Below are 16867 nucleotides of genomic sequence, written 5' to 3'. Positions count from 1 at the left end.
TCTAAAAAATAATTTTTATTAATATCTCCGCATAAATTGACGTTTCAATGATCAATCGAAATGTAAAACGACCAAAAATAGCGACATCTCTTATCAATCACATGACTTATTGAGCAATCTAATGGTTAGAATAAGGTCTCCACTTAATTACTCATAATTGGTATTCAAAACTGAACCTGTTCGTGATTATTCCTTTCTGCAAGACGAATCAATAAAAACACGATCGATTCGTTTTTGCAAAACAAAATTGGTTAAGAATACAAAGTATCGAATAACCATCGACATCAAAAAAAAAAAGAAAAAACAAAGAATAAAAATTTTTCGCGAATTTCAAATATCCGAGCGCTTTGAGCCATGACCTTTGAAACTGCTACATGGTCACAGCGGGATCGCCAATGTATCTTTGTACGGTACGTTCGACGCGTCACGTAGTAATAGTGCTTTCGGTCCATCTTGAACGGTACAAAAAAAACAGATCGCGAAAACAAACGGTAATCTCAGTAATCCAGCTTTCTAGAAATGGTCAAATTACTATGTGTTGAATAATAAACCGCGATACTTTTATGGTTTTATTTTAATCGATATATAGGTTAGGGGATGACGCAATGTTTTCAATTGACGTTTGAAGTCCTCTACAATAAACAATAAAGTCGTCCAATGACGTTTTGCATAATAAACATTTTATTACCATTTTGTTATTCGCACCTTTTTTTGAAATTTGGCAATGAAAATGTCCTAATTTAATTATAAAATATATAAATTTTCAAAACTGTAAACACAATAAATATATTATGTATTAAAATGTCGATTACTTTTTCACCAAACTAATAATAAATACGTCCTATGACATCAAAACATATTTAGAAAAAAGAGCAATATAACCGGAAGATAAGACACATCGTATGCTCTAAATTCAAAATTAATAAATAACGAATAAACTAAGGTCATTTTTTCTCCACATTCATCACAAAACGACACCCGATAGATATAATTGAAAATTAGACAGATACTTGTCACAGTTTTATCAAATGCAATTAATACAAAAAAACGAAAAACTAACAATCTTGTAACGTCCATATATAGTAAAAACTCGCGATATATTAAGTGTTAGATACAATCAATGGACTTAGACCTCTTATATAAGAAAAAAGGCAAATGCTCCGAGAATGGGAATTCAAAATCGTTAAAAACCAAAACCCGTTCTACAATAGTTAGGCACGTATTAAGAAATGATCAACTGTCTAAAGCATCTCAAGGTCGTTTTTTATTCCGATCCTATTCCCGAAACTACGGTCTTCGTCTGTAATTTTGAGTTATTTGAAAAGAACTAGACATGGTTTATTTTCCAATAAGCCGTAACAAAATTGACATTTAATACCAATAAGTTGATTTGAATGTGGTAATATACAATCCTTATTTCATCTTAAGTTCACAGCTCTTGCAAAATGGTAAAACAGACACACCCATTATCTAAGAGTTTCTATTGGTCGAAGAATCGTACCATGTGACTGGTTTTTACAGAAAGTTACGTGATATTTTATCTTATTTGTCTCGTGACGCAAAAAAACTACTTTTTAAATCTCAGAATTAATTAACGGTTTGAAGAAAACAAATTCATCATCGGTTATTCTGACTTGATCCGTACCGTAGGATTTTTAAACACGTTTATTTCAACGAAACAGAAACTTGCTAATATTTTATATACCTCAGTTTGATGAATGCGCCAGAAAAAAAGGAAATTCTATGTTCATCCGATTGTATTAATGGTTGCAGGTATTTATCGTCATTTTTATTTAAAAGCGACATTTCAAAAATGTATATAAAACTTTATATTTTTGAGTTTACTTTAGTAACATTATATTCATTCTCAGAATGTTAAATAAAGAAATAAATAAACAGGTGTGTATTTTATCGCCAAACATCGGAACGAAAATATTTGCTACTGTAATGGTATAAAAAGGTATTAATGATATATCTACCATAAAGTGACTAAGAGACTTAAAATCCTGGATTAAATTGCGATTTTCAGGCATATTACAAATAAGAGATAACAGTCAAAACTGCAATTTATAAATAACTTAAGTATATATGTATAGTAAGTTTTCCCTAAAGTAACATTGCAGTGAACTGATTATTTTCATCTATTTTAAGCTTATTATATACGGATGGTGACAAGTTAAACTAATTTTTTAAAACATACTAAAAAGATTTTTCTAGTATGTTTACGACTCATATATGTCATATATATCACATATATCAATATTAATATAGTAGGATAAGTATTTTTAGTGTTACCAATGTGTTTAAAAAAAACTGAGTAAATATTTTATAACATATATATACACTTTATCGCATATTTTTTATTATATAATTGCATCAGAATGTTGTTTTTATAATTTTATTGCAAAAATATAATAAATGTACAGTTGTGATTTGAAGAAAAAGTATAGTTTTAGTTAATTATATCAACTTCAATACACAGGAATATGTATTTTTAATGTTAATATTGTATTTTTGTAAAAATTATTAAATACTTTTATAGCTAATACACCCATTTTATCACGTATTTTTTTATTATATAATTGCATCAGATTATTATGGATAACATTTTTATAGTCTTACTCTCAGTAAGATTATAATGAATCTTACTATTGTGGTTTGAAATAATAATTAAACATGTTAATTCTTATAGTCACATGCATTATTATTGATAATTGTTGTTAATTGATTTTACAACTGAATATTATGGAAATAAAAATACCAATTTTGTACAAAACAATATTTTATTGTTTTAGGATAATTCTAATATTACAACATAAGCGTATACCATGTGGAATGATGTTCTCCTAAAAATAACTTATTTTTAACAGTTCAATATGACACCATTTATCGATTTGCCATTTTTGATAACAACATATAATACCTATGAGCAAACACACAAAACATATCTACATATATACACAGCATACATATTTACAACAGGTACATATAATAAAACATCCCCTAATTTCTAATCGTTAATAGCTCAATTCCACAATTGCAATAATACGTTAAATCCAATAAGATTAAAAACTAAGTTCATATCACGTTTATCACAAAGTATTAGCTTTAATTACTGGCTTCGCGTCAGTCGAATTTTCACATTAAATTGCATTTATCATTATTGTTATGAATACTTATCATAAAACCCATCGAAGACATTAAAATTGATGTTATTACTGCAGCAATGAAGTTATTTATACCCCCAAAATTATTCTCCTTTCGAAAGAAATCATCAAGAATAAAATCTGGGAGGTATCTGAAGATCAAGTCACAATCCTGTTCTATTTCTTGCAAAATATACAGGATCTTAAAATTTTTGATATGTAAATTTTAACAATATTAATCTGCCAAGAATTCGGTTTTTTATTAATCATATACCTAGGAATAAAAAACAAAAACAATTCCTTGACGGCTTTGTATATATAACAAAATATTTTCTGGATCAGTCTTTTCGTTCAATTATGGTTGCATAACTTTAGCACAAAATCGCAATTTCGATATAATGATGGAGCTGGTATGATGATCCGTGAAAAGAGGTCACATTATCACATCAACGAGTACTAAAACGAATGGATGTTGATAAAAGTTGACGTTGACGTGACGACGTGCAGGAACAGCCGAACGATTATTCTTCGAAGTGAAATATTCATAACAATAATTCGACAAAAACCGAACTCGATAATAAATTAGAATTGTTTTTCCTAGGTATCGGGTTGTTCTTCACGTCAGGCTCGTTGAGGCACTATAGGAATGTATTCTGGGAAGATGACTGGCGTCCGCCAATCCGGCACTGGCCTGGTAGGACGGCGGCGAGTCTTCGGTCCTCGCGGTCTCGATGATGGGACCAAAGGCATGAACGGGTACCACGTACACGTCGTATTCGGTTTTCTCGGTTTTTGCCTGTCTGCTGCTTCCCACCCAGAGTTCCTCGTAGGACGGGGGAGCGAACTGGTCGTAAGACGGAGGCGGCGTGTCGGGAACCACCGGAACTACCGTCTGCGCGTTCTGTCTTTGACATCCTCTTCGGGCGTTACGACGGCAACACCATTCGCTGCAGGACACGATGAGGAAGAACAGTATCAATCCACCGAATGAGGCTATGTACCATATTATGGACCACGTATCCAAACTGGCGCTATCTGAAACAAAAAGATTATTATTCATTAGTAATTCTAGTTATCAGGTTATAAATATAGTAACGATTGGAGATAATTCAATTGAGAATCATTTAATTACTATATATCAGAAAAAAGAGCAGCTATTAATGTGTTGTAATTTAATACTTCCATGAAAAAGTGCTATTTTTAAAGTTACATTTCGTTTGATTACGTTTAAATTAAATTAAACTATTACTACTAATTCAATTTTAGGTTTAGGGCATCCACCATATAGTTCGGATATTTGTTATATTTGTTTCTAGTTAGCTATATATCAAATAAAATATTAAAATACTAAATACGTGAACTGATCATTTCTTTGAACTAAAATGATTGTGGACTCTCAACAAAAAGGTTTTTTTGTGGTATTTGTGTTGAATTAACTTTAATTTCATAATTGGGATATTTCTTACCTAATATTAATATACTTTCTTGATATAACTGAAAAATGCTATGGGTTTATTCTTATATATTTTTTGTAATCACAGATACAGAGTTCATATGTTGAAGAAATATAGAAGTGTTAGTTGTACTATAACTTAAGTTTTTTTATTATTTAATTATTACATTCTTACTAATTGTTTCCGACTAACCTCCAATTTGTTTTTATGATAACTTAACTCTAGGTTTACATATAACTAAGAGGACCCAGCGGCCCTATCTCAGTCTCTAGTGGAATAATGCTTATACATGTCACTGCTGTATGTATTATTATATGCACCTCACTACATAACACTACACAAGATCGGATGGTTTGATTCTTTTGAGTCTGTCCCCTGCTCTGGCGGTATCCAAAAGTTGCAATTCTTCAATATTCTCATGAGAATGGAGTCTTGCCCCCTTGCAATTCTCTTGATTCCTTGACTGACTATGGCTATCTGAAGGTCTCAATATAGGTAGTCAGTCCTGTAGTATTTGGGTGTGCCCACAATACTTCTCAGGACTTGGATCTGAAATTTTTTTATTTTGTTTATGTTACTCTTTGCAGAATATCCCCATAATTGAACTCCGTATGTCCATATAGGTTTCAGTATATGATTATATAATAGCGATTTATTATGTACTGATAATTGTGTTTTCTTTCCAATTAGCCAATACATTTTCCTATATTTCAATTCCAGTTCTTTTCTTTTCTTTTTTATTATATTTTATTTTCATTCCGAGATATTTAGCGTTGTTGCTATATGGAATGATAGTATTATTTAATGTTATTGGTGCTTGTGCCCAATTATTTATATTGTCACTTGCCTGTTGTAATTTTCCCGTGGCTTCTTCATTATTATCTCCGATAGCTATAATCACAGTATCATTAGCAAATGTAGCCATCATAATATTCTCCATTTGTGGTATATCACAAGTGTAGAGTCGATAAAGCATTGGCGCCAGTACACTTCCTTGTGATACACCTGCTTTAGCTCTGACTTCAAAGATTCATTGAAGAAAATTAACAACAAATGATATAAAATGATCGCGAAAAAGAAAAACTAATGTCAGAATCACTTAATAATTTTAAAATCACCAATATTATTAAAAAATCTCTTCATATTACAGGCCATTGTTGGTCTCAAGATTTAATGCTTTATTGAAGATAGTAAGAATAACAGAAAATTAATACAAAATAAATATGACTAGCGATGACTTATGGTAAGAAAAATAAAACAGTACAATTATATTTGTTATCGGACATACTGGTTTCTCTTTTTTTTTACTATAATAAAAATTATTTCAAAATCAAATATTTCTATAAAAAGTTCTAACTATTACTTTTAAAATATTGAATAAATAAATAGGCATTAGCAGATAAAAAGGCATTTCGCGTGTTGATAAAATAGTGCTTTTTGAAGGGAAAAAAAACAGTTGAAGCAAAAACTTGGCTTGATGCCGAGTTTCCGGATACTGTCCCAGGAAAATCAACTATAAAGGTATGCTAAGCTTAGACGTGGTGAAATGACCGAGGACGGTGAACGCAGTGGATGCCCAAAAGAGGTTGTTACCGACGAAAACATTTAAAAAATCCACAAAATGATTTTGAATGACCGTAAATTGAAACTAAATGAAATAACAGACGCTTTAAAGATATCGACTGAACGTGTACATCATATCATTTACGAATAGTTGGGTATGACAAAGTTCTGTGCAAAGTGAATGCTGCTCGAGCTCACTTTTGACCAAAAGCAACGACGAGTTGATGATTTGGAGCAGTGTTTGAAGATGGTCAAGCGTAATAAATACGAGTTTTTGTGTCGATATGTGACAATGGATGAAACATGGCTCCATTATTTCAGTCCGAAGTACAATCGACAGTCATCCGAGTGGACTGCACACGATGAACCCGCTCCAAAGCGTGGGAAAACGCAACAGTCGGCTGGCAAGGTTATGGCGTCTGTATTTTGGGATGCGCATGGAATAATTTTCATTGACTACCTTGAAAAATAAAGCATCATCAACAGCGGCAACAGAAAAACGGCAGCATTTGAAGAAAAAGAAAGTGCTGCTTCACCAAGACAATGCACCGTGTCAAAAATCCATGAATTGGGCTTCGAATTGCTCTCTCATCCGTATTCCCTAGATATTCTCTAGATCTGGCCCCCAGCGACTATTTTCTGTTCTTAAATCTCAAAAGTATTCTCGCTGGGAAGAAATTTTCGTCGAATGAAGAACTGACCGAACTGAGATCTATTTTGAAGCAAAGGACAAATCGTATTACAAAAATGGTATCGAAAAGTTGGACGGTCGCTGTAATCAGTGTATCACCCTTGAAGGCAGTTATGTTGAATAAAAAAACTAATTTTGTCAAAAAAATGTGTTTTACTATATTGTTATTGTAAAGACAAATTGTAGGTTAGTTTGAAAAAATGGAATAAATAAATTAAAAAAAATCATATTTTGCAGATTAATTATACGATTCAGATATCCCGGATTTGTCCAATCCAAAATACACAACGACGTAATCCTAACATTTATAGATAGTATTGTTCACTGACCAAAAACAAAACATCCTTTCTCAAAAAACGACACCAACTTAAACAACAAGTAACTTTAAAACCGACAAATGTTAATTAATTAAACTCAATTAATCCCTTAACGATGATGGATCATTATTGATTCAGATCGTGTCATTAATTAAATCCAAATCGCTACGTCGAGTACGTATTATTATTTCTGTGTCATGTTCGCCGTTTTGTAAACAAAAAACTTTCGAGTGCTCAAGATTTTCAATTGGATAGTTGTTAAGCCAGAAATCATTATGACGCTCTTATCTGGGCTGACGATCTTGTTCGGTTTTAAATAAGATTATTGAGCATAAAAATGGGATAATTATCAGTTTAAAAAATAGTTGGATTGACACGTAACGATCATCAGATTAATATATAGAGTGTTCTAGCATTAACACCAAGTGTGGTAAAAAGCTAGTAGTTCAGAGTTATTTAAAAAGAGTCTATATTTCATTGTTGAAAAATATTCAAGCAGAAAAATAACTAAGTAGTATTCAGTACGTTGAAAATGTCTGAATTTGTAGCTTTTTACTACAATTTGAAGAAAAGTTTGCTGAAAGTTATCGAGTGTTATGTGAAGCTTATAGCAACTATGATCCATCGATTTCAACATGTGAATAGTAGTTTCGGCGTTTTAAAAGAGATGATTTTAACACCGAAGACAAAGAGCGTTCTGGACAGTAAAAAAAATTGAGGACGAAGATTTAGAAGGCATTACTCGATGATGATCCGTGTAAAATTCAAGAATAATATGCAAAATTGCTGGGAATAAACACAAGAAACCATTTCCAATCCCTTGAAGAACATATATGAATTTAAGTCAAGAGACATTGAAAGGCGTTTGGTCGGCTTAGAAATATTTTCTGCACAGTATTATTACTGGTGATGAAAAGTGCATCCGTTACGATAATCTAAAGCAAAAAAAACAGCACCTGGTGGTCAGCATCAACATCAACGGAAAAGCCGAACATCCGTGACTCCAAGCCAAAACTGTATAAATCTGAAATCAATCTGTATTTGGTGGAATCAACTGTGGCATACTGTTTTGTTAAGCCAGAAATCATTATGACGCTCTTATCTGGGCTGACGATCTTGTTCGGTTTTAAATAAGATTATTGAGCATAAAAATGGGATTATTATCAGTTTAAAAAATAGTTGGATTCGCACGTAACGATCATCAGATTAATATATAGAGTGTTCTAGCATTAACACCAAGTGTGGTAAAAAGCTAGTAGGACAGAGTTATTTAAAAAGAGTCTATATTTCATTGTTGAAAAATATTCAAGCAGAAAAATAACTAAGTAGTATTCAGTACGTTGAAAATGTCTGAATTTGTACCTTTTTACTACAGTTTGAAGAAAAGTTTGCTGAAGGTTATCGAGTGTTATATGAAGCTAATAGCAACTATGATCCATCGATTTCAATATGTGAATAGTAGTTTCGGCGTTTTAAAAGAGATGATTTTAACACCGAACACAAAGAGCGTTCTGGACAGTAAGAAAAAATTGAGGACGAAGATTTAGAAGGCATTACTCGATGATGATCCGTGTAAAATTCAAGAATAATATGCAAAATTGCTGGGAATAAACACAAGAAACCATTTCCAATCCCTTGAAGAACATATATGAATTTAAGTCAAGAGACATTGAAAGGCGTTTGGTCGGCTTAGAAAGATTTTCTGCACAGTATTATTATTGGTGATGAAAAGTGCATCCGTTACGATAATCTAAAGCGAAAAAAACAGCACCTGGTGGTCAGCATCAACATCAACGGAAAAGCCGAACATCCGTGACTCCAAGCCAAAACTGTATAAATCTGAAATCAATCTGTATTTGGTGGAATCAACTGTGGCATACTGTGAGTACCAAAACCTAGTGAAATCATCGATGAGGATTGAAATCGACTACAATTGATGCGTTTGAGCCGAGCGCTTCGTGATAAACAGCCAGAGTACGAGCAAAGACACAACAATATTATTCTTCAGCATGACAATGCTCGACCAGATGTTGCAAAACTTGATAAATCATACTTGGAAACATTAAAACAGAAAGTGCAAACCCACCCACCGTATTCTCCAGACCTTGCTCCTTCTGATTACTACTTGCTCCGACATAAATCCAACCTGTCTGAGTAGCGCTTCACTTCTTATGAAGACCTCAAAAAATCGATTCGTGGATATCCTCAAATGGCACATAATTTTTTTTCGAAATGGAAGCCGTAAATTGGCTGTAAGATGGAAAAAATGTAGCGGCTATCTATGGACACCATATATATAAAAAAACAATGGGTTTTCAGTTTTGAACAAAATTCGAAAAATAATGAAGATTGGGCAATTAGAGATCCTAAATTTCAATCTCAAAATATGGTCAAAATAATTAGATAATGTTACGATATATTTGCATTGTTATTCTATATTTTTAGTACCAATAATTTTTTTGGGTTTCATCAATATTTTTTTTTTCATATAAGCCGAAAAATATATGAAAAATTACAAATACCCAAATGTAAACAAACCAGAGATACTTTTTTTTGTTGGTATAACATCAGATACATATTCTCTTTCCATAGATATGTTAACAGTTAATTAAAATCAACCATCCATCATCAAATCCACATAATTTAAACTTTTTATGTTGTAATTACAATCGGCTATGTAAAATAAACATTGTAGTAAAGCTAATATATTTGCATTTGTATCTTAAAAGTATCAACATAAAATTTTTCATTAGGTGTACCATCGATATAATTTTAATTTAGATGTATCTTAACAATTAGGAGGCGCTTGATCTCGATAATGTAATTCTCACAGTTCTTTACTGGTGACTTCTATCACTGGATACTCTTTAGACGGTATATGCCTTATAATTTTTTGCCAAGCGTTGTCATATTGTTACTATTTCGTACTTGATTTTCTTCAATTTTCCAGATTTTCATGGCTCATTTTTCATATTTCATATTTAAGGTTATAAAAGTTATATTATTCTATTTAAAATTATTATTATTAACTAAACTGTAAATCACATGATAGTCATAAAGATTTAAAATAAACAAAAATCACACTTTCTTCACTTATTTTTTTTTCTTACTGTTGGTAGCATAAACTGATTTTATAACTGAGATATAAGATAAATGACCTAAATAAAATCGAAGCGCGCCAAAAAATTCAGACGTTTGAATGCGGAACTTATGTTTAGGAAACGTTAAGTGACGTCAATGTTTCATAAATCAATCAGAAAATGTTTATGCTCTTTTCTATTAAAATTTTATTAATCATTTGTAATAAATGTTTTTTAGAGTGTGTCTATCTTGCATTATTATCATAAATAAATATTTTTATGATTCTTTGACAAAATAATAATATATTTCAAAATACTAGACAGACGAAACAAAATATCGATAGATAACGCTCAAAATGTATTTTTAGTTTATTTGTTATTGTAAACAAACGTTTTATCTCCATAAGTCGATGAATCTAGAGATAAATCCTTTAAATCGGTTATTAAATCGCTACTGTATGTATTTATCAAGTACATATAGTACAATGTTGCCGCATCAACTAGTTTTAATTCAGTTTGGCTTTAGCATACAAAAAAATTCTAATCTAAATAAAATAATTAAACAAAAATGTTACCAAATATAATTTATTTTAACATTATACTATATATAAAGCTACAGTTAATTATACAGCCATAATAATTTATAAGTAAGAGTTAAAAATCTCTTATCACTATTGCTTTCAAGAATTTAGCATACATCTGACAGCTGGTCGCCGTCCGGTTGTCAGATGTACGCTAAATTATTCATAATATTAGTTATAATTATTACAGGTTATAAACTGGCAAAAATTATTTTAGCCTTTTATTTTGATAAATTTTAAGTTGCTCCATAATATATCATGTTACTTTGTTTGAAAGTAACATTCATATTCATATTGGGGAAAAAACCCCAATATAAGGCATAAAATTATATAATAAACTTGAATATTTCAAAACGGTTCATTGTGGCACTCTTGGCAAGACAGTAACAAAAGAAAGTGTAAAGACAACAAAAATTGATGGAAAAAGGTTACAATAGTATTCAATTTGATTTTGTTGGACATTATATTTATTAATAATTAATTGCATATATATTGCTGGTTGAGAAGGATTCCATCAACAACTGTTTGGATATGTGGTTGGAGGCATTGTCAACCATAACACCTTCGGTTTGGATGCACTCGATAAGACATACAAAGGAAGTAATTGATAAATGGTGGAATTGTGAACATGTTTTAGACAGATTAGAAATTAACAGTTTAGTGATTGAATTAGACAGTGAGTCGTAAAGTGAAAGTGACTGAAGGAAACTTTCAGGATATGTGATAATGCTGTGCAATGCTGGAAATTCCTGAAACAGAGTGATGAGAGTGGAAACAACAAGGTATGCACATAATTAATTGAATATAACTGTAGAAAATGGTATTATAGGGCGTGAAAGATTTGTAATTATTCACAACTAAACATAAGCATTACGATAGAACATATGAAGAGAGAATGAATACTAACTGTTTTGTAGATATGGTAAATGCCTTAGACATAATTCAGTGATTAATTTTATCAAGAATGGTGTACAGAGATATTAGCAGAAGAAATAAAAATCATACTAAGATGACTTGCCAAGAAAACACACTATCGAAGGAAACAAGAACTAAACGTAAAAAGTAAATATGCTCTCGAATGAAAGTAAAATGCGTTTCTCAAATATACAATTGTTAATTATGTGGTGTGGAAAAGAGTTCAATGTAAACAAAACAAATCTAACCTACAAACTATTATACCTGTGTTCTTAATTGTAGTTTTAAATCCTTCAATAATATATATAATAGATGTACTATAGTGTTAAAATAAATTATATTTGATAACATTCTTGTTCAATTATTTTATTTAGATTAGAATTTGTTGTATGTCAAAGCCAAACTGAACTAAAACTGAGAGTTGATGCGGCAACATTGTAATGTTTCGACGTTACAAATATTCACGACGCATTACTAAAAAAACTTTGAATAGACTATACCGTTTATTCATCTAAGTATTACCAATAGGTACATGCCTTTATGTATACAGAAACAGCTTTTCGAAAACAAACTCTTTAATCAATGTTATTTGCTTGTACTAGAAGATTAATATTAATTTTTGCTCCCTATTACGTCCAGTTTCAACGAGGTTATTATTATTATTAGGTACACGGTAATCGAAGTGGTTTATAGTTAGTATATTTTATCTTTCGGATACTTAGAATTTATAAATCGTGTTCTAAAAAAAATCACGTTCTAGCCAAAAAAATTGCCAACATCGATTATCGCAAACATAAACATTAAGAATATAAAACGACAATCTCCTTAGACTTTAATAATCGCATATTGTCTTTTAAGTTCCACATTTTATCGTTACTAGCTATGCGAGAAAACGCACGTTGACATTAGCAATATTCCTTTTCAGTTCTTTGAGCTACACTATGGTATTTTCCTTCAACTACAGTAACATGTTGAAAAACATAAAACTATATATAGAATATCTCTCTGTTTCTTGAGATTTTAATCGTTCATTTATTGTGTTGTAATTTAACACAAATAATTTTTCATTCGTTGCTAATTTTTTTTATAAATTGTCGTTATTAAAACCTAGGGTTTTTGAAGTATCGAACTTTTTGATATTTGATGAAAATTAGGGATGGGGCGGAAAAAGTTCTATATCGAAACCTGGGTTAAGAATGCCGAAAAAATATCGATATTTTTGGCAGGCATTTTTTCGAAGATATTATCGAAGTATACAGGACTGATTAGTTACATCGAGACCTTCAGATACAGACCCTCACCGAGGAAATTACATCAGTTCAAGGATACATGAGGACAGACATTCAGTCTCATGTCAATAGCGAAGTAATACAACTCTTGGATAACACCAGAACGGGACACAGACCTAAAATAATAAAACCAATTGATCTTGTATAGTTTAGATAATATAGATAATGTTTATTTAGATAGTATAAAATTCGTTAAGAGGTAAGCATTTTTAATATTAAATATCAATTTGTGTACGGTTACGGTTTTCGTAGCAAATATTTTTAGCGTGTTGCAGCTGCATTGAATATTAGTATGGACACGGTCACTGAAATATATTTAAAAAAATGAAAAACATAATCTTGGATCCACCGAAAAGAAATCGTCTTCATACGAAGTGGGTGACGAATGAAGTTCGTCTTGATGTTAGCACTATCAAAGATCAAATATATGAAATGTATGAAATATAAAATATTTTGAAATATCTGTATTTTAATGAAAGTATTATCCATCGATAGCCGTTACTTTTTACCATCTTTCAGGCATTTTACTGATTCTATCACGAAAGAACGATAAACCTTTTGGGGCTATCCACGAATCGATTGGGCATCTTCATATGGAGTGAAACGCTGCTCAGACAGGTTACGACTCAAATATCGGAACAAGTGGTTATCAGAAGGAGCAAGATCTGGAGTATATGGCGGGTGGGGTAGTACTTCTCATTTTAATGTTTTCACCGGTTCTGCAACATGTGGTCGAGTGTTGTCATCCTGAAGAATAACATAGTTATGCCTTTCCTAGAATTCCGGCCGTTTTTCGCGCAGTACTCAGCTCAAATGCATAAACTGTAGACCCCATTGACGTGTAGCGACCGCTACAACCCTTTAGACCGCCAATCTGGTGGATTGGTACCATGCGGTTCCCGGCTATAAAAGACCACTACGACGACTTCCATATTTCCCTTACCTAACCTAATATCCTGCCCATTCTCCCGTCGAACTCATGTAGTATTTAACACACGAAATAAACAAGTTTTTATTCAACCGGTGTTTTCAGTTCCCGTCCGAATTCCTTCCACAAAAGTAGTAGTGAATGTTTGGACAAACAATCGCGTCGAGAGCCACACATTCCTACAGATGGTTTCATCGAGCCTTCAAATTTTTTTGCCTGTCATAACACTCTTTGTCTTAGATGTTAAAATCACCACTTTTAAGAAGTCAAAAGCAGTATTCACATGTAGAAATCGATGGGCATCGTTGTCATAAACTTCATACGTTATTAATTAGCATGCCGAATATTACTTGGAACGAAATCCGTAACTTATAAGAGCATTTTAAAAATTTGGTCTATATTAAAAACAGAGCCTAAAGTGTAAAATTTCGATAGCTTATATCTCGGAAACTATAACAGATAATTGAATTTGGGAAACGACAACGTTATTATCATGACGAATATTATTTGGAATGTGAATTGGAACGAAATCCGTAATTCATAAGACCATTTTATAATATTGGCCTATATGGAAAAACAGAACCTAAAGTGTAAAATTTCGATAGCCTATATCTCGGAAACTATAAGAGATAATTCATTTTGACAATCGACAACGTAATTAGCATGCAGAATATTATTTGGAATGTGAATTGGAACGAAATCCGTAATACATAAGACCATTTTACAATATTGGCCAATATTAAAAACAGGGCCTAAAGTGTAAAATTTCGATAGCCTATATCTCGGAAACTATAAGAGATAATTCAATTTGGCAATCGACAACGTAATTAGCATGCAGAATATTACTTGGAATGTGAATTGGAACAAAATCCGTAATTCATAAGACCATTTTACAATATTGGCCAATATTAAAAACAGAGCCTAAAGTGTAAAATTTCGATAGCCTATATCTCGGAAACTATAAGAGATAATTCAATTTGGCAATCGATAACGTAATTAGCATGCAGAATATTACTTGGAATGTGAATTGGAACAAAATCCGTAATTCATAAGACCATTTTACAATATTGGCCAATATTAAAAACAGAGCCTAAAGTGTAAAATTTCGATAGCCTATATCTCGAAAACTATAAGAGATAATTCAATTTGGCAATCGACAACGTAATTAGCATGCAGAATATTATTTGGAATGTGAACTGGAACTAAATCCGTAATTCATAAGACCATTTTACAATATTGGCCAATATTAAAAACAGAGCCTAAAGTGTAAAATTTCGATAGCCTATATCTCGGAAACTATAAGAGATAATTCAATTTGGCAATCGACAACGTAATTAGCATGCAGAATATTACTTGGAATGTGAATTGGAACAAAATCCGTAATTCATAAGACCATTTTACAATATTGGCCAATATTAAAAACAGAGCCTAAAGTGTAAAATTTCGATAGCCTATATCTCGGAAACTATAAGAGATAATTCAATTTGGCAATCGACAACGTAATTAGCATGCAGAATATTACTTGGAATGTGAATTGGAACAAAATCCGTAATTCATAAGACCATTTTACAATATTGGCCAATATTAAAAACAGAGCCTAAAGTGTAAAATTTCGATAGCCTATATCTCGGAAACTATAAGAGATAATTCAATTTGGCAATCGACAACGTAATTAGCATGCAGAATATTACTTGGAATGTGAACTGGAACTAAATCTGTAATTTATAAGACCATTTTACAATATTGGCCTATATTAAAAACAGAGCCTAAAGTGTAAAATTTCGATAGCCTATATCATCTCGGAAACTATAAGAGATAATTCAATTTGGCAATCGACAACGTAATTAGCATGCAGAATATTACTCGGATTGTGAATTGGAACTAAATCCGTAATTCATAAGACCATTTTACAATATTGGCCAATATTAAAAACAGAGCCTAAAGTGTAAAATTTCGATAGCCTATATCTCGGAAACTATAAGAGATAATTCAATTTGGCAATCGACAACGTAATTAGCATGCAGAATATTACTTGGAATGTGAACTGGAACTAAATCTGTAATTTATAAGACCATTTTACAATATTGGCCTATATTAAAAACAGAGCCTAAAGTGTAAAATTTCGATAGCCTATATCTCGGAAACTATAAGAGATAATTCAATTTGGCAATCGACAACGTAATTAGCATGCAGAATATTACTTGGAATGTGAACTGGAACTAAATCTGTAATTTATAAGACCATTTTACAATATTGGCCTATATTAAAAACAGAGCCTAAAGTGTAAAATTTCGATAGCCTATATCTCGGAAACTATAAGAGATAATTCAAATTGGCAATCGACAACGTTATTATCATGACGAATATTATTTGGAATGTGAATTGGAACGAAATCCGTAATACATAAGACCATTTTACAATATTGGCCAATATTAAAAACAGAGCCTAAAGTGTAAAATTTCGATAGCCTATATCTCGGAAACTATAAGAGATAATTCAATTTGGCAATCGACAACGTAATTAGCATGCAGAATATTACTTGGAATGTGAACTGGAACTAAATCTGTAATTTATAAGACCATTTTACAATATTGGCCTATATTAAAAACAGAGCCTAAAGTGTAAAATTTCGATAGCCTATATCTCGGAAACTATAAGAGATAATTCAATTTGGCAATCGACAACGTAATTAGCATGCAGAATATTACTTGGAATGTGAACTGGAACTAAATCTGTAATTTATAAGACCATTTTACAATATTGGCCTATATTAAAAACAGAGCCTAAAGTGTAAAATTTCGATAGCCTATATCTCGGAAACTATAAGAGATAATTCAAATTGGCAATCGACAACGTTATTATCATGACGAATATTATTTGGAATGTGAATTGGAACGAAATCC

General features: G+C 31.6%; 1 protein-coding gene across 1 annotated transcript in view; it reads right to left on the bottom strand.

Annotated features, from left to right (window-relative positions):
* Window positions 1-2764: 2764 nt before the first annotated feature.
* Window positions 2765-16867, bottom strand: part of LOC143191852 (uncharacterized) — a 79806-nt gene continuing 65703 nt past the window's right edge. The window contains exon 3 of the mRNA XM_076397290.1: window positions 2765-4181. Within this exon, the coding sequence (XP_076253405.1) occupies window positions 3763-4181 (419 nt within the window). The 3' untranslated portion in view covers window positions 2765-3762. The remainder of the gene's footprint in view (window positions 4182-16867) is intronic.

The sequence above is a fragment of the Rhynchophorus ferrugineus genome, unplaced genomic scaffold, assembly GCF_030347505.1.
Source record: "Rhynchophorus ferrugineus isolate W39M unplaced genomic scaffold, kcgeb_rfMv2 rfM2, whole genome shotgun sequence".
NCBI lineage: Eukaryota > Metazoa > Arthropoda > Insecta > Coleoptera > Curculionidae > Rhynchophorus > Rhynchophorus ferrugineus.
The sequence above is the reverse complement of the archived record's forward strand: the minus strand, read 5'-3'. Positions and strand labels throughout refer to the sequence as shown.